The 18,737-nt window shown below is 43.2% G+C and overlaps 1 protein-coding gene across 1 annotated transcript; it reads right to left on the bottom strand.

The window, feature by feature from the left end:
• Nucleotides 1–996: 996 nt before the first annotated feature.
• Nucleotides 997–17,808, bottom strand: eed (embryonic ectoderm development). Its single transcript, XM_079495015.1, has 12 exons — nt 17,619–17,808; nt 14,889–15,038; nt 13,898–13,990; nt 13,309–13,374; nt 12,405–12,530; nt 11,987–12,068; nt 10,516–10,607; nt 9,642–9,775; nt 8,879–8,984; nt 4,077–4,235; nt 3,433–3,506; nt 997–3,034 (listed from the first exon to the last, which is right to left on the bottom strand). The coding sequence occupies exons 1-12, from the start codon at nt 17,754–17,756 to the stop codon at nt 2,908–2,910; spliced, it is 1,347 nt and encodes a 448-aa protein (XP_079351141.1). The 5' UTR covers nt 17,757–17,808; the 3' UTR covers nt 997–2,907.
• Between the last annotated feature and the right edge of the window lie 929 nt (nt 17,809–18,737).

Below are 18,737 nucleotides of genomic sequence, written 5' to 3'. Positions count from 1 at the left end.
AAGAATGAAGTCTGTTTGACTGGATTGTTGAATTCCTACAATGCCCATAATGCTTTGTTGCACATGATTGAAACTTTTATTTATTCTCGAAAAGAGCATTGTGGTCCCCCTCATTTGCAATGCTGACGAGATCACATATATAGAAACAATTTAAGACAGATATAAAACACAAATCAAATCTACATAATATACAGACAGTGAAAAAAATATATAAGTTAAAAACAGTTACATATTGAGGTAGGGAGGTAGAAGCAGGTTATTAAATTGACCATATGATATTGGGGTACCAATTTTCAGTGTTTGTTGTAGAGTGTTCCATGTAGTAGGGGCATCGAAACAGAAAGCAGATTTTCCCAGTTCAGACTGCACAGATGGGACCTCTAGTGTAAGAGATTCACTTGAACGGGTCTGACGAGTATTTATTTTCCAGTTTAGCAGCAACGTGATGTAGGATGGTAACTTCCCATCAATAGCTTTAAAAATAAACTGGTGTCAGTGCCTGGATCTCCTCTCAAAGGGAAGACCAACCTGTCATAAAGGGTACAATGGCGAGTGCTGTAGCTTTCTCCAGTGATAAACCTAAGTTCTGAGTGATAAACTGTATCTAGGGGTAGAACAGTGGTAAGGGCAGCATTTCTATGAATTACATCACCGTAGTCCAGAACTGACAGACAGCTTCAACAAGCCTTTTCCTACAGATCATTGGAGGGGAGACACTCATGAAAATGTGGTCTCAGAAGACAACATGTAGTCCAGGAAGGAAGTGAGACCACATTTTCATGGCAAATTTTGGTGATGAAGATGGCGTCATGACTAAAATATCTAGAAACACACATGAAACTCCCATGAAAGTGTTTCCTAAACATCATTAAAATAAGATCTGGTTGCAAAAGTATGAGAGAGCGTCTCTGGCGTGATCACAGAAGAAGTATACCTATCTACTAGTTATAAATTGATATCACAGCAGCACTATTAGAAATGCAAACATGTCATCTGTACAAAAATACGTTTTTATTTCCATTCAAATTAAGCGATGTACAGGTGATTTAGCAAAAAGCAAATGCAACTAGGAAATCAAAGCACCATGACACGCCACTCACTTTTAGATTACATTTCAAATCCGTTGTATGCCACTGTAGTTCAATACAGCCATCGTAAAACTTTATCACTTCATCCTGCAATCAATCACCACACATTAACAGTACTCGTATGACAGTTACAGAAAAAAAAACGTCAACAGCAGTTTGAATAGCACAGGCAAAACTGAACAGCCGTTCAATATAAAAGCAGATTTGGTGCTTAGAAACCGCCTCCAAAATGGGACATCTAATACATTTTCTAACCGAAGGCACATTGTTAAAATAGGACATTTTTTGGGGGGAGTACTAACATGTTAGTTGCAGCTGAAGGATAGATTATTGAACATGGCATCCCTAGAGCACCCTCGAACAATTCAAATGTGAAAATGCTACAAGCTCACAACACGTCACACCGTGACACATTGTACATTGGCTTTTCCCGCTGTAGAAGTCGACCATTTTTGCCGATAACAACATGCCCAAAAATGTAAGGTTTAAAGTGAAAGCAAGCGTTCAGAGGGAGGACATTTCGACATGAAAAAAATGAAAAGTTGACATATACACTGACAAAGAAACCCAGGGTGGTATGATCCAATATATTCAGGAATGTTTTAACAAAAACACTAAGTATGACAGCAAAGTCCATTAAATGTGTGTATTTTACGCAAAGATGACATTTGCCGTGTCCATTTTTTTTAGCACTGGCAATTGAAGAAATCACCGTCGTGTAGGAAGTGTGGAAAATGTCGGTACTCTGTACGTCTCCATTGATGCCTGAGGCCAAATCTGGTAACGCCTTCTAGGGCCCGACTTAAGGTTTCTGAAAATCTTCAAATTCTGATTCATTCTTTTTTTTTAATAGTTATGTTGCTACTTGTATAACAATAGCTGATGAGACACAGAGCGCACCGGCATCAAAGGTAGAACAATAATTTTTGTTTAATTTCTTGGGGTCTCATCGCTGGCAGCAGGAGAGCCAGTAGGATACAACAGCAGTGACACACACAGCAGTGTGTGAGGAGGAATCAATTGGCATAACGACTAAATGGGGGAATTGGGTACTCTAAATTTTATTTTAAAAACAGATGTACAAGCTTTTTTGGGGGAAAAACAAAATCAGCCTCAGGTCTAAATGGGTTAAGTATCGAGCACAGAATGTGTAGCCTGGGTTCCAGCCTGCTTCGCTGCGTTCCGTTATTTGTTTCGTCACTTCGCTACTCAGTCTGGACAGGGTCCTATCTCCAAGGTAGGTCCTACTCAGTCTGGACAGGGTCCTATCTCCAAGGTAGGTCCTACTCAGTCTGGACAGGGTCCTATCTCCAAGGTAGGCGAGACATGTAAACGGGTGACATCAACCCGTGGTTTCCGAATGGTCTGTGGTGCGGGTTGGGGGAAAAAAAATCAATGCACGCTGTGCACCAATGCTGTTGCCCTGCAACGTACCCTTATCCTTCACTAAACTCACCCCACACAGCAGTCAGTTTTTTTTACTACTGAAAAAACTACTGTCTGAATCTGACTACTGAATTCAAATGAGTGTTTACTTTTCAACCATAGGTTTTACTGTCAAGTCTCGAACTGGTGCAATCTTTTCAGCAGTGAGAAAAGCATGGACAGAGTGGCGCCGGCTGATGACGTATCAGCAACAGCGTGGCTGCGTAACAGGTGACGTTATAAAATACAGTCAAACAGGAGGCTGGCCAGACTGAGTAGCGGAGAGACAAGACAAAAAACACGGAACGCAGCGAAGCAGGCTGGAACCCAGGCTACAGAGTGTGGACAGTCAGGGGGGGCAAAGTCATCGGATGAGTCTGGGTTGGCCTGAAGCTCAGCGCTGTCGGTCCCAGCGCCAGATGGATGCGTCATCGCACACGGCGATCAGAATGCTGCTGTCTCGGCTGAAGCTGGTCTGCCGGATGGCCGACGTACATTTGGGCAGCGTCAAGGTGGTGCACCTGGGGAGCAGGGATGGAGCTCGTTCAGTTATTGATTTAGGTTTTTAATCAAGCCCATAATAATGTGCAAGAGAGTGAAGTACCCATAGTCATACCTATGTAGAGGAGGTATTTGGCATAACAATTGCGGTATGGCATTTTCACACAGCCCCAGAATGTTAAGTGTTAAATTGAATAATTTTATAATTTATAATGGACAATGTACTTTTTGGGCAGGTGGCCGTGACCTTTGGGCAAGTAGAGCAGGACTCGATGGGCGGCCAAATGCCTCCGAAACCTTAACGTCATGCGTCAACCCATGCTGAATGTTCGCCCCCAGAATAGGGTTCATGTGGTTAATTCTGATTTGTACTGCATGGCTTTATGCTTCAGCTATCATCAAGGCACACCAAACCTACTTGGCTTTGTGAGGGTCTTCAACTTCGAGGTCCCACACGTACAGCTTCCCCACCTGGTTCCCCAGGGCCAGCATCTGCAAGGCAGTTGGATGGACATGGTCATTCACAGTCCTACTATTTGTCACATACATTGCTGTATGCGAAATTTGTTCTCCACATTTGACCCATCTCGTGGAACGGGGTGAGCCGCAGCCGTGCCACGCTCGGGAATCATTTGTAGTTGATGTTTCTAATCTAAATCGCAGTTGTGGAAGAGTAACTTTCAACAGTTCGCAGAATGGCTGTGTACCAACAGAAGGCGAGCCCCCCCCTAGCAACACACCTGTGCTCTGACTGAGGAGCCAAATCCCTCTACACTGTCAAGGAATCCCAGCGAGACCTTTAACAATACATTTCATTTCCGCCCACGTTTAGACTACAACTGTCTCTAGAGAGAACGGCCAATTCCTGTTTTCTCTAGAGACCGTTGGAAACGTGGCCTCATTCTCCAGAGTCGAAATGTTATTTCCTTGTCGTTTTTTGTGAATAAAATAAGATTATCGGGGTATCCGTTTCCCTCTTATCCAGATGCGAGAACAATTAATGCCCAGATCATAATCATTCCATCTCTAAGCGAATACAGAGAAAACAGATTAAACTTGTACCTTTTGCCAGAAGTCCATGGAGAAGCGCATGTACCAGATGTCACACTGGCTGTAGTCAAAACGTCCCAGGATGGTGACGTTGGACTCGTTGGGTTTGATTCGATCAATGTCGTCCTCCATCTTTCCAGGCTTCCAGCACACAATGGCATTTTCACATGACTGTAAAGTGACACGACAACAGGGACATGTTGGAGGATTGTTCATTTCATTCAGAACATAATTTTCAAGTGTATAGTGGTTGTTAACCGTTTCCGTACATAGGATGGCGCTTCATTTCTGCTCCTCATCCGTCTCTCCCGCAAAATATGAACGCTTTTTGGATCATATATCGTATAAACTAAAACGATCGCAATGTAAGCTAGCTATGTAAAGTAAACTATTTTTAGTGGATTGTTTCCGGGTCATGGGTTTCCGAGTAAAAGCGGCCATGTTGTTCCGGCACCCCAGGGCCCTTTCTGAAACCAGTCCCTTGACTTGAAGTGCTCTCGGGAGGTTCCCTCGTCAGAAAGTGCCCCTCCAGCTGAATCAAGTTCCCTTGATTAGGGTGCTGGGTATAAAAAAAACTGTTTCGAAATACACTCGCCCTCCTTGTGCAGAAACAGGAAACAGACACCATTCGTTGCCATGGTTACCATCACGCAATTGTGTTACCTGTTATTTTGTTTGTACAGTTATATTGCATTGCATCGATTCGTGTATGTTTGTGACATGTGGATTTCTATACAGCGTGACTGTTAAAAATGACATGTCATACATCCATGGTGTTTATAAATCATTGTGTTAAAACTTGTTTTGTTTGTGTGGTTTCATAACTTTCATTTATAGTTTTTTCACGGTGGGGTAAATAAAGAGCCCTTGTGAACATCAGTTGGAGTGTTGTCTATTCTGCATCAGATGAAGATTGTTTAGGAGGAGTTTATTTATCATTTATTTGTGGTGGTACTTACATTTGTAGGTCGCGGTTTCCATGCGGACAGAGAACAGGGCTGCACAAGGCAACAGAGTCTAGATCGGCACAGACTCGCTCTTGAGGGCTTTATAAGCCACTTCCACTCAAGGCTGCTTGGTTTCGGACGACACTTAATATGGCGCAGCCTCGCGTGAACGCGCATATCGAGGGCAAGTGTGTAGAGCGAGTGGCGAGGAGCTGGTTTCAGAAAGGGAGCAGAGCTCCTATTTTGAAGGACTTCCGGCACGGATTGTGTTAATTGGTTCAACGGCTCCAGTGTTATTTTTTTCCAGCAGATTTTGGTTTACCAGTAGTATTTTTTCCAATGACTTGAGCCACATTCAGAGGTGGTTTCAAATCTGATTTGAGGCGATCTGTCTCAATCTGAATGCAACAACCTGATCTAAATCAGATTCCATGTGACTTGTATGTGACCTGTCTGCGTTTAGACTTATTTCAACAAATCAGATTCCAATCCGGATGTGGCACAGATCTGATTCAGGCTAGATTTGGCTGCCAGTGTAAATGGGGCCTTAGTCTTTTGAACAACATTATTTAGTCTTAATCTAGTTAATTTAGTCTTAATCTAGTTTTAGTGCAATGTTAGTTTTGCCAGAAAAGACTTAGTCTTTTGAATAACCATTTAGTCTTAGTCCCATTTAGTCTTCTGAAATGGTTTAGTCTATCAAAAACTTTAAGTCTTAGTCAACAAAATTAACACAAAACTGCTATTCTATTAAAAATGTAGATCCTGTGGTCAAGTAGGACACCTACTGGTTGATGAGGTATTGCATTGTCAAAACTATCTTCTGCTCAAATGAGCTGTTCCCTAATATATCTACAGCAGTAACGTTCATCTCAGTGGTTTTCAACCAGTGGTCCTTGATGGGGTTCCAGGTGGTTGGAGAGTTGGTCACCAAATGGACCCTCATAGATCTTTAACTCGTGAGTGTCACATCTGCATTAGTTAATTTAAAGAAGTCTACACAATTTAGAGACACGCATGACAGCTAGCCCCCCCCCCCCCCCCCCCCCCTATTGCTAGTTTGACCCCTTCAAATAGTCTTTCATCTTAACTCTTTTTTCCCCCAGGTACGTATATACGGACGTCGACGCTAGGTGGCGTCATATCCCAGGTCCGTATATATACGTACCCCAACACTCCGTCTATATAATGGTTGAGGTCTACGGAAGCTTTTAACATTGGTCCGGTTCCTATAGCAACGCCCCACCATTCCAACTATGGGATTGCAAATATATTCACAGTGCTAAGCAGTTGAAAGGAGGATTTTCAAACATCCATAAGTCGGACTCCAGGATCGCTGTCCTTGGTGGATTTTCTGCCATCCACATTTCGGATTTAATTTGTGCCCTTGTAACATGACTAGGGCTGACCCAAAAAAATCGATTAATCGACGATCGATCGATATGCACGGGAATCGATCTTGAAATAAAAAATCGAATAGTCATTAAAAAAAAAAAGCGGCCGCTTTTGGTCCGCGAGCCGGCCCCATTTGGTCCGCGAGCCATACTGCATGCTGGCGCCTCGCAGACCTCGCAACGCCTCCTCCCCTCTCCCCCCTCCCCCCTCACTCAAGTACGCCCCGCACCAATCCGATACCACATTTTATTTAATCACGTGATGCGCGCAGCACGGTGAGACGAGGCCGCCGGTATTGAAAACGCGCATCTCCAGCCATAGGTGTGAACGGCTTTGCCGACGTGCGAATGGGGGACAATTTAAAACAAAGGCGGCTTGCTGTAGTTTGCGACTAACATAAATTTGCACCGTGGGTGGAACGGGTGGAAAAGTTTGGTTACATTTTAAAATACAAGAGGGGAGCTAAATGCACTGCAGTGATCCAACTATTGCAACTTCAACGGGGGAGAGAGAGAGAGAGAGAGAGAGAGAGAGAGAGAGAGAGAGAGAGAGAGGCAGAGAGAGGCAGAGAGAGAGAGATGCAGAGAGAGAGAGAGAGAGGAGGGGGGTCACGTTAGCAACAGGCTAAGCTCACAGCATATCGGTACGTTCGTTCTATAAACGGTAGATCCGCTCCCGTTTGGGGGCTGCTCCCAGCCCCTAAACGGTAGCGATCTACCCTTTAATAGAACGAACGTACGGTGCATTTGTTGCATGAAGCGTAGATCTGCGAGCTCGCAGCACGTCATGTCACAAACCGAAACAGCTCTCATTTGGTTTTGTCATTTTCCTCTCTCCGCAGTAGACTGCTGCTCTGTGCTGAGTGCTCTCGTTAGTTTTATTGTCCGTGGCCATGAAAAGTGCGTTCTCTCCCGAAGTTTGTTTGTTAGTTGCGGCCGCACAGGGCCTCACGGAGTCGCAGACGGCATTTTTTTATTAGTTGAAAAGGAACGGCTCCTCTCTCTCTCTCTCTCTACCAATATTATACTGCCATGTCTTAATACAGTGTTGCTTTTTACAAATACAATAAGCAAATGAAGAAGGTTGATCACAAAGTTAGTGTGCTACTTTGATGGGAATGCGACGCGATTAAGAATACCTGCCTGGGTGCTGTGCGAACAGTGAATCATTATATAGTTTCTTACCTTGTTGTGGCTCGTGCTGGTTTGAAAAAAGAAGAATTATAGGCATAATCCAATTATAATCCAAGGTTTGTTTGTCTGGAGGATGGAGATCCAACACTGTCATATTATTAAAGTAGGCTAAGTAAACTTTAAGAAGAGCTGGTCAGTGAGAAGCTGCTCCGCTCGGCTAATTGATCTGACCTATATTTGCGCAACTGACTGGCATTTGGCAGCACCTCGCTGCTGTCATAAAGCCTCGATTAAATGACGTTTTATTTCACTTAATTTTACGGCAAGATCAGGAAAATGCCTTTCCTTTACACTTGCGTGTGCTGTTTCCACGAAGCCTCTGAGTTTATTTCAATTATAAATGCAAAATGCTGTTCGTCCTGTGCTGCTTTGGATTATATATTTTTTATTTGAGAGGTAATGCCTGTGTCAGGCAGTTTTATTTAATGTTGACTTGTTACGGTCGGATGTTTATTGGGTCAAAGCAACAATTGTTGCTTATTGTTAAATAAAATAATTGAGACCAATCCAAGCATGCGTTTCTCTCTGCTATATCGTTGTTTTATTTATTTTACACCGGGGCTCCACCGGGCGCGTCAGCGTCGCGTCTCCGTCACCGTCAGGGAATGTTCCCTTTTTAATCAATGAAGGGTGGCTCCACTGCCCGCGTTGCGTGACATTAACGCGTGCATTAAAATTGAACCGGTGCTTTTTTGACCTACGCGACGGAGACGCACCGCGTCCGGTGGAGCCCTGGCGTTAATTCATTGTGCGTCACTGCTCGCCGCGCAACCCCCCCCCCCCCCCCCCCCCGTCGGATGACGAAGCGTCGACGATCGATCGCTATTCGTTTCGAAGCGTCGATCATCAAAAGCGTGATCGAAGGTCAGCCCTAAACATGACGCTGCCGCCATGTAAAAGCTTCTGACAAAAAGGTAAACAGTGTGTGCTTGTTTCAATGTGTAGTGAGTGTATGTAGCGAGTGTGTGGGGGGGGGGGGCGGGCAAACTCATCTTTTAAAGTGAGCGTGTATGCTGGCACTGGGAACTGGGGTTTATGCTAACAGCTAGCGGTAGAGATGGAGTTAAAATAACTAATGACTGTGTAACGATTTTACCTCCGGACTCTGTGCTCATTTCCAGCCGCTTACTGGGCCAACCCTAACGACTGAAAATAGCCAATCTAGAAGACACGCTGGCTTCTGTGGAATCCAAATGAGTGATCAGTCATGGCGACTGAGAACTTTAATCCATGCGCGTGTGGAGAACAACACCTTGACAAGGTCACAGTTGACACCCACCTTGGACAGGATGAGGTCGCCCAGCCAGCGCACACAGTCCACGTAGTTTCTGTGGATGTCGCGCGTCGAGAAGTCTGGGAAGTGAATCTTCTGGGAGACGAAAGGCCTGGGGGAACACAACACAGGTAGCGTTGATTCCGTTGACTAAAACCATGGCGACTACCTTTTTTCACTGACAAAAACTAAATAAAAACTACCGGTAAGCTAAGATAACCAAAACTATGAATAGATATATTGACAATTTCGTCAAATAAAAACTATACTAAAATGACTAGTGGAGATGGAGATCCAGTTTGAACTACAAGACAAGTCATTTTACGTTTGGTTGCGCTCTGAAAATAAGCAGATCTACAAGCTCACAACATGCTACGAGCTTGTAGGAAATATTTTGAAAACAAAGCAATACAGCCTCATCAAAGTTGGTGTTGTAACTTTATATATTGTCAATTACTTCCATGAGAGGGGGAGATGTGGTGGAGTTAGTTTTGAGGGTCCAATGGAGTTAAGAGGTTAAGTCCAAAGCACTTTTTACTATTTTCCATTGGTTCAATATTTTCGAAACAACACACAGACGTAAAGGGTGTTCAACACCACTGATTTATGCATTTATCAAAAATGGAGTTGTGAGGTTTCCTCCCGACAGCAACGAGAGCGAACGTTTTTCAGAAATCTTTTAGGATTTGGAAGACATTGTTTTAATTTCGACATCAGGCCTAAATTGGTTAAGGCCTTTAAAAACCTTTACAAGTCACTGTAACAATACCTGTTGGTCTTGGAAGGGTTGTACTCGTACGAGCCTCGGATGGCTCTCTGCATCCTCTCAGAGTTGATCCTCCACAGCTTCAGAGAGTGGTCCATTCCACAGGACATGATCTTGTCCCCGAGCAGGTCAAAGTCCTGTTCAGCCACACAAGACGTCTTGTTAAAGAGCAATCACAACAATGGTGCCCATACCCGAGGTGGGGTTGGCAAAAGGGCCTTTCTGCGTGGAGTTTGCATGTTCTCCCCGCCTCCCCTGGTCTCTAAACTGCCTCCCCTGGTCAGCCTGATGGATGGGGAAAGGAACTGGTTGGAATAACGTGTTCCTTCCATGCCCTACGTCCAACCGGGGAAACTTCCCCCCAGGCAGGTGAAAAGCGGCTTGGACTACCCATGCATTGAAGAAAGCAGTCAGTCCATTGCTCTCCCCAGGTTGACAGAGGGAGTGTAGAGACCAGGATTACATTAGATAATTGACACTGGGTGAAAAAAATCGGTTACAAAATTGTGGGATAATAATAATAATAATAATTTAAAAAAAAGCATAATGGGAGATGGGATACAGACTATGGCAATACATTTTCTCTTTCAAGGCTATCAAGGTCAGTTTATTTAGCATTTTTCCTTTTCCTATTTTATAACAAAGATTTCCCCCAGACTAAACAAGTTAGAATCTCCAAATTCCAATACCCCAAATCTCGGCCATTCCCATTATCGTGTTATATTTTATGCCACGTTGATGAATTGAATACAGAGGACCACAATGGAAACGAGTCCCCGGAACTTTTTTGTTTTATCCTTTTAGCCTGAATGTCGGACTGTACCTCCATGCAGTCTACATTTCTGACTAATTCAAGTATTCAACCAAAAATACTCACGGCACTCAACACCTCATCTCGATGACCCTCTACCCCTCCAAATATAGCCACCAGTGTGTCTGTATGGATGTTCCACAGACGAAGGGCGTGATCTGAGCAAACAGAAGAAAAACAAATAAGACAATGAAATATTATAAATCCATTAAGAACAAACTACCTACAAAAGGTTCGGAAAGTTAACTTTGGTCGATTATTTCTCCCATATATGTTATCGATGATTAATCCCCTTTACAACGAGGTACAGCTTTGTAAGGATCGGGGCATACCTTGAATGAGCATCACAGCTAAATCTACATGTGTGGGTACTAGAGCCCAAATTTATTTTTGACAAAAAAGAAATTTGAGATTCAAGAATAGAATCTGTTATCCGTTATGGCATCACCACATGGTTTGGTAACCTGTCCGTCAAACTCAAATCCCAACTTCAAAACCTAGTCAAGAGGGCTGGGATAATCATAGGCACGCAGCCCCCATGTTCTCTTCAAGAGATATTTGAGAGTACAGTGAGGAAGCAGGGCCTCAAAATCACCCGAGACCCGAACCACATCCTCCATAAGGAGTATGAGTTGATGCCGTCTGGCAGACGGTACAGATCACCATTTTTTGCAAGCTAAACAGATATAGATTCTCTGTTGTTCCACTTTCAATCAAAGCACTCAATAACAGATAACTAACTACTGGGAGAGTGCAATACTGCAATTCTTGAACCTTGATATATTTGCACAGTGTGGGTAGGATAATTATTTATTGTACTATGAACTGTATTTTTTGTACTATGAACTGTGTGTGTATGTATGTAATGTATAACGCTGTCTCTTGGTGCCCAAGACAAATTTTTCCTCGGAGACAATAAAGGCTATTGAATTGAATTGAAGTGCCAGCAGCTGTGTGCCTGGGAAACTGGAAGCTGGTGTTCCAGCATACTGTACAGTGGCAGCATGATCTGCCAGCCCATAATAATAAATAATACAACGTTTTGGTATATAGCACCTTTCATGACATGAAATGCAACTCAAAGTGCTTTACAGAGCAATAGAGAGAGAAAAGACAAAACATTCAAATAATAGCTGTAATGCAATACAGTGAGGACATGAACAACAAGGATTTTAAAAGCTCAACTAAAAAGCAAGAGTGTAGAAGTAGGTCTTGAGCTGTGCTTTAAAAATGTCTACAGAGGCTGCCTGTCGAAGGTATAGTGGGAGTTTGTTCCACACCGTAGAAGCAGAAAGCTGTTTCACCGTGTTTTTTGAGTTGCCGTTTTTTTAGCCACATTTTAGCAGTTTGAAATGTGGTGGGTCCAATGATGAGCAGCCTGCCCTGAACATATGAAAAGCTTTTGGGTCGAAAAGGTGAAACGAGGGCACCAAAAAATACTGGAAAAAGGTGGAAAAATGTAATATCTTGGCAGAGGTATGCACTCGACTGAGTGCAACCTTTATAGTGTTTAGAGACGTGGTGACGGGTAACCTACCTTTACTGACAGAAAGGAGAAGATTTGGATCCCGGGGATGAAACTTGAGCTCGTTGATGGCGTTCCCGTGACCCACGTAATGCTACACAAAACAAGACAAGACAACTTATAGACTTACCCATAAAATAAAATGTTTTCAGCAGTTTGGGGAAGATGATTATTATTCATGTGACAAAGGTAGCAATAGGGCTCTAATATGCCATTTTGGAAAGAACTCTTCCTACTTCCAAATAGTAAATCCTCGTCCCACAGAGTCCCGCAAGTAGGGAAAGTCGCAGGGGCGCCGTGACCATTTACTCGAGGTAAACCCGAAGGCGATTCCGCACTCGCAAGTAGGAAGAGTTATTTCCAAAATGGCTGAAGAGCTCATTACATTCCCTAATTGAAAGATAAGGGGAAGTGGCCGATTGGACTGTACCTTGATGCACTGCATGGTGATGTGGTTGATCACACGGATGATCCCACGGGAGCCGGCGACAGCCAGCAGAGGGTGACTGGTGTTGGAGTCAAAGGTCCACGCACACGTGTAGAAGTTCTCGTCGGCCTGATGAGTGGCTGTAGTCAAGGAGATACTGTAGCAAGCCAGTGTTGATTTCGTCGACTAAAACTAAGACGAAAAATGTTCGTCGACTACCTTTTTTCACTGATGAAAGCTAAATGGAAACTAAATGAAAACGAAGCTATGATGACTAACTTAAGACTGACAGTTTCGTCAACAAATAAAAACTAGACTATGTTAGGAAGGGACTATGTAGTCAATGTAGTCATTTTACAATTAGTTGCATGCTGAAAATAGCCGATCTACAAGCTCACAACGCGTCGCATTGTGAGGTTGTAGATCGGCTATTTTTAGCAAGTGAAAAAAACGACGGCATCAAGGCCCGCCAAAATACATTTTAGTCGACTAAATAAACTGTAGATTTAGTCGACTAAAATCCTATGATATTTAGTCGACTAAAACTAGACTAACACTAAGACATTCCAGGTGACTAAAATGTGACTAAATTAAAACTATTCCTAATCAAAATTTGCTGCCAAAACCGCTGGCCTATGCCCTGTTATTTTATTAAAAAGTGTGAAAGGTTTAGAAAGTGTCCGTTATCTGGAACTTGTGTTAGCGCTCATTGTGCTGTGGAAATACTGCTCATTTGTTGTTCCCAATACGACAACACACATTACACACATTTTGTTAAAGCAGACTGCCCAGCTTTCATTCTACAGCATGACCAATTAGGAAAGGTGATAGATTATGTAACTAAGCACAAGTTTAAGTCAAGGAGCAAAGTAATAAATGCAATACGTTTAAGGGGGAAAAAGGATACATCCGCATCCACATAGGACTGTAGGAGTTTGATCTCCCCTTGAGAGTGGCATTCATATAGAGTTACCTGGTGAAGAAAAGACAAAAAAAAGGTCATGGAAAAGGGCTAACATCTCACAAGGTGAAGAGTTTATATGGTAGCCGTTGTCAGGCATTACGAGATAAATTTCAGATTCAAGTAAAATCTTTCAGGGGAGGACCATGGCATGGATTAGCAAGACAACCTGAAAGTCCTGCGGCAAAAATAGAAGCTCTACAAGCTCACAACAAGCTTGTAGGTCTGCTATTTTCGGTGCGGGACTCACCGCAAATTCCCAAAATGAAATATTGGTTCTAGGACACAGTCTAATACCATTAGGTGTATAAATCATGTTTTATTACAAAAGCAATCAAAGGCTACAACTTATAATGAGAGCATCAGGATTTTGCGGTTCCTCTGAGCTGCATCATCATTCCTTCCACAATTTCCTGGTCATTACGTCTCATTAAACTCATTGTCCTTTTTGCAGAGTTGTATGCTATGAGTGGTGTGACAGACAATGGTACCAGAAATCGTTAAAATCCTTCTGCGTGTCTTTATCATTACTTACCCTGTTGCTGCCGACTGTGGCAAACACGAGGGGGTCTCCCTCTTTGCTGTGCCAGTTAAACTGGACACCAAACAGCGGCTGGCCATGATCCTCCTGCAGAAGCAAAATTAATACTCAAATCAGTGTTGATTTTGTTCGACTAAAACTATGACAAAAAATGTTTGTCGACTACCTTTTTTAACTGATGAAACCTGAATGAAAAAAATTATAATAATAAGCTATGACTTAAAACAATGAGTCTATGACCAAATAGTGACAAAATAAGATCCAGTATAACTAAAAAACAAGTCATTTTACGTTTGGATGTGCTCGGGTGTTGCACTCTGAAAATGGCAGATACACGCTGCGTTGTGAGCTTGCAGATCAGCTATTTTCAGCATGCAACCAAGGGGAAAAAAATCAGGCATTATGACGCCATCAAGGCCTGGCGACAAAATCAACTGTAGATTTAGTGTCGACTAAAACTATACTAACATTAAAACATTTCAGATTACTAAAATATTATGACTAAGACAAAATTTAATTTTATTCAATTGACTAAATCAAAAATTGCTGTCAAAATCAACTCTGAATCAAATGACACTACAGTTTTGACAGTTTATAAGCTGCCTTTACCACATGAGCTAATAGAAGGCAGCATGTCTCACTCACTTTAATCATTTGACTGGGTGCGTGCACGGTCAGGAACGACATTTTCAACCAGAGAAGAAAACCAGCACTCACGGCAAGCACTCTTTTAAGAAACTTATTTTTTTATTTTTTTGACTAGGTAGGTTAGGTAGTATAAATAAGTGCCTTAAAAGACATTGCCGTGAGTGCTGGTTTTCTTCTTTACCACATGAGCCCCAGGTAGGTACCTATTATGGGTATGTCACGACGAGTTGCAATTATCGTCCCCAACCCTACAGGACAAACGAATCCCGGCCGCGGCATTTCCAGTGATTGGTCTCAAAAACACAGAGACGTGACAGAGCGCTGCAGCTCCACTCACCCGCAGGCTGTTGACACACTTGAAAGAATATCTGCACTTCTTGGACTTCCACTTGCCCTTGCCCCAGCTCTTCCTGCCCGGGGCGTTGGCCGTGTTGGTGGGCGTGTCCGGGCGCTCCACGTTCCCACTCTCAACGCTGATGGCGTCATCCTGCGGATATGGTAAATGGTGTATTTATATAGCGCCTATATCCAATTAACCCATTTAGACCTGAGCTCAATTCTACAAAATGTCTTCTAAATCGTGACAGTTTTCTGAAAATCCTATGTTTCTATATCAGTCATTCTCAAACATTTTCATGTCAAGGACCCCCAAAAATGATATGTACTTGGCCGCTGACCCTCATCTGAAAATATGTTGTTCCAGGCACCCCCCAGAATCAAAGATTTGAGTTAAAAACGTTCGCTCTGAAAGAATATATATTCAAAGATTTGCGACACATTTTCACGATTTCTCAAAAATAGCACAAAAAAATAGCACAAAAATAGCAGATCTACAAGCTCATAGCACGGCACCGAGTGCCTTGTGCTTGTAGATCTGCTATTTTTCAATAGCTAAAGTATAACATTATAACATATTGCTTAAAACACCAAAAGGGGTTCCCGTTCAGAATGGGCTATAGATTAATTGTACATTACATTCACCCATTCACACAGATGGCGGAGGGAACCATGCAAGGAGCCCGGGATCGAACTGGGAACCTTGCGGTTGCTATCTGGCTGCTCTGCCGGCTACTCTACCCCTGAGCCACTGCCGCCCCTTAGGAAGACGGCAACAGCTCAGCTTATTTTTTTTCCTTCATCCCACGATTTTGTAACCCATTTTTCACCTGGTGCTCAATTAGCTGTAATCCTGGGCACTACCCTCTCTCTCCCCCTCTGCCAACCCGGGCAGCTCCTTATCACCTGCCAGGAGGAGTTTCTCCATGCCAAATTTCATACCCGAGCTATGCCATAGTACAGCAATATTTGCATTCACAAAATGTTGGCCAAAGACATACCAAAAAGGGGGTTTGGGGCCCACTTGACCTTTCACTCTGGTATGCAGCAAAGCTCCCATGTTCATAAAACTTACACTTGCTGTCACCAAGTATGAACACCATTCAACATGGAACATAATAATTGCAGTTAGATGATTACATAATAATTGTGACAACCATGATCTTTATTTTATGGCATGTGTTATTTTAGGGGTGCCGATATATGCTGTAAGTCCAGCTGAAAAATAAGGGGTCCTTGGACTGAAAAATGTTGAACCTTGCTTGATGTTGATGGTGCCCTTATCATCCACATTTGGGTACAAAACCAAGCCAGTTTTGGAAAACACTGCAGATTGCATTGCAGATGATGTATTTTACATTAAGCAAGTCCTTCATGTGTACCATTATGTGACTGTAAAACAATAAGAGCCACATTACTAGCCCGTCTCCGGACCCCCCGGTTGAGCTCCTACCTCGTAGGGTCCGGTCTCACCGGCTTCAAGCGACATGGGATGCAATCTGACTTTCCCTGTTTTACCTCTGTGCTGCGGTGTGGGTGTCACGCTGACATATTCCAAAATAAGCATATGAACGCTATAGGAGACAACGAACCTTCTGACCCCCCCCCCCCCCCGCGAACGGCTCAGAAGCCGTTAAGTATTTTTAATGTTTGTACGACCGTTTTGGCAGCTCTGAAATTCTCTCTTGTTGACATCCCATTGTACCGCCTCCAGCATATCGGTTGGCTAGCTGCGCCTCCCTACGCGCCTCGTAGGCGCAGCTAGCCAACCGAGATGTCAACAAGGAGGGACCGAAGAGAGAATTTCAGAGCTGCCAAAACGGTCGTACAAACATTAAAAATACTTAACGGCTTCTGAGCCGTTCGCGGGGGGGGGGGGGGGGGGGGGGGGGTCAGAAGGTTCGTTGTCTCCTATAGCGTTCATATGCTTATTTTGGAATATGTCAGCGTGACACCCACACCGCAGCACAGAGGTAAAACAGGGAAAGTCAGATTGCATCCCATGTCGCTTGAAGCCGGTGAGACCGGACCCTACGAGGTAGGGGTCCAAAGGAGCTCAACCCGGGGGGTCCGGAGACGGGCTACCACATTACAAGACCTTGAAGACCACAATTACATGTCACAGGAAATATCTTCTGTTTTTTAATTTAAGTCAGTCAGCATCTTCTGACAGACATGTCTTGATTATTTATAAGAGCTTTTGATTGAATTTAAATAATACTTTAACAGTTTGCAAGGGGGGGGGGGGCACATAAGTACAGTTCAATACAAGGTCTGCCAAGAGGATTTATTTAACCCCCAAAAAGCCCTATCCCCTATGGCAGTATGGATTGTTTCCATTGAGGTCGTTCATACTCAATTTATCGAAAAAGCTTCACACAGCAGCACACTGGTCAGCTCAGACAGACAACAACACTGCTTGCACTAGCTAGTAGCTACTAGTACTAGCTACAGTACCCATTGTAGCTACAATGTAGCAACCCATCGTAGCCGCCGGCCGGGGGAGGCTACAAAGAAACCATGGGCAAAGAACAGATCTACAAGCTACCAACGCGTCACGCAGCACAGCGTCGGTAGCTTGTAGATCCGTTGTTTTTTGGCAGCGACACCACAACATAATAATTGTGCTTTGGAGCATCACTGTAGCCTTGTTGCTCATCCTCACAGTCCTTCCAGCTGGAGGTGAAGAATTAAATGGAGTTAATTAATATAAAGGGCATTAATTGCTCACATTATCGTCCCCGGACAGCTCCGGGTCGTTGCTGTTCTCGTCGCTGCTCAGCTTCTGTTTCTTGGCTGCATTGGGCTGCACCATCATGTCTTTTTGTTGTTGAGACGCGGGAGACGACATGTTCTTATTCTCCCTCATTTTTTCCCCCGCAAGTATGGTCAAAGAGCTCCGCCTCTTCCGGCTTCCTTCCGCAAAGAGAGAGAGAGAAAAAACGCAACTACTTCCGGAGCAGGTCTATGAACGAAAAAACCTCCACAAAATGAGCAATTTAAAATAAATCTAATATATTCATCATGTGAAAATAGCAGATCTTCTACTTTCCACAAAGTCGCGTATATGTATGCGGACATGGCAACACTGTCCTTGTGGACTGGTGCTCCCAAGCCAAACTGCATGCATGGCCATCCGTGTGCGTGGGGCGACACCTAGTGGCTGAATGTTAAAAAATTGTATGTCACCTCTAGAGCTCTACAAAATAATGCCTTCTAAATCAGTCAAATAATAATAATAACCCCTTTAAGGGGTTGTTGTGGTATGTATTGACATTTGCACACACCTGGAATAAATCTGCATGTAATCATCCAAACCTTAGGAACAGTGCATGTACCTGTGCTTATCTATTATTATATATTTTTTTTATGATGATTTGAATTTTGTTGTTATTTTTCATGTCATGATTATGAATTGTATACCCAGAACCTGAATGAAAACAATACTTATTTTTTTCTTTTTCCCAGTGATATCCTTTTGGACAGTGTTTAACTCATACATGGGCAACTGGCAGCCCGGGGGCCACATGCAGCCCCCACCATCACTTAATGCGGCCCGCACATTGATATAATATTGATTTCAGCAAATTACTAGTATTACAATGTCAGTCTCTTTTTTTATGTCCAATGTATTTGTATTTAGTTCATAAAGTTAACATGACTAACTAAATGCATTTGTATTGAGTTTGTGCTTGAAATGTACTGTAATTCTGCAAACTGTTAATATTTATTTCAATCAATCAATCAATCAATCAATTTGAAATTAAATAAAAATGTTACTAATCAGGATTTAAAATCAAACAAGCGCAAAACATGTCTCAATGCGATGCGTTTTGAGCTTGTAGATCGG

The sequence above is a fragment of the Electrona antarctica genome (genome assembly GCF_951216825.1).
Source record: "Electrona antarctica genome assembly, chromosome: 24".
Lineage (NCBI taxonomy): Eukaryota > Metazoa > Chordata > Actinopteri > Myctophiformes > Myctophidae > Electrona > Electrona antarctica.
This window is presented reverse-complemented; position numbering and strand designations above follow the sequence as displayed.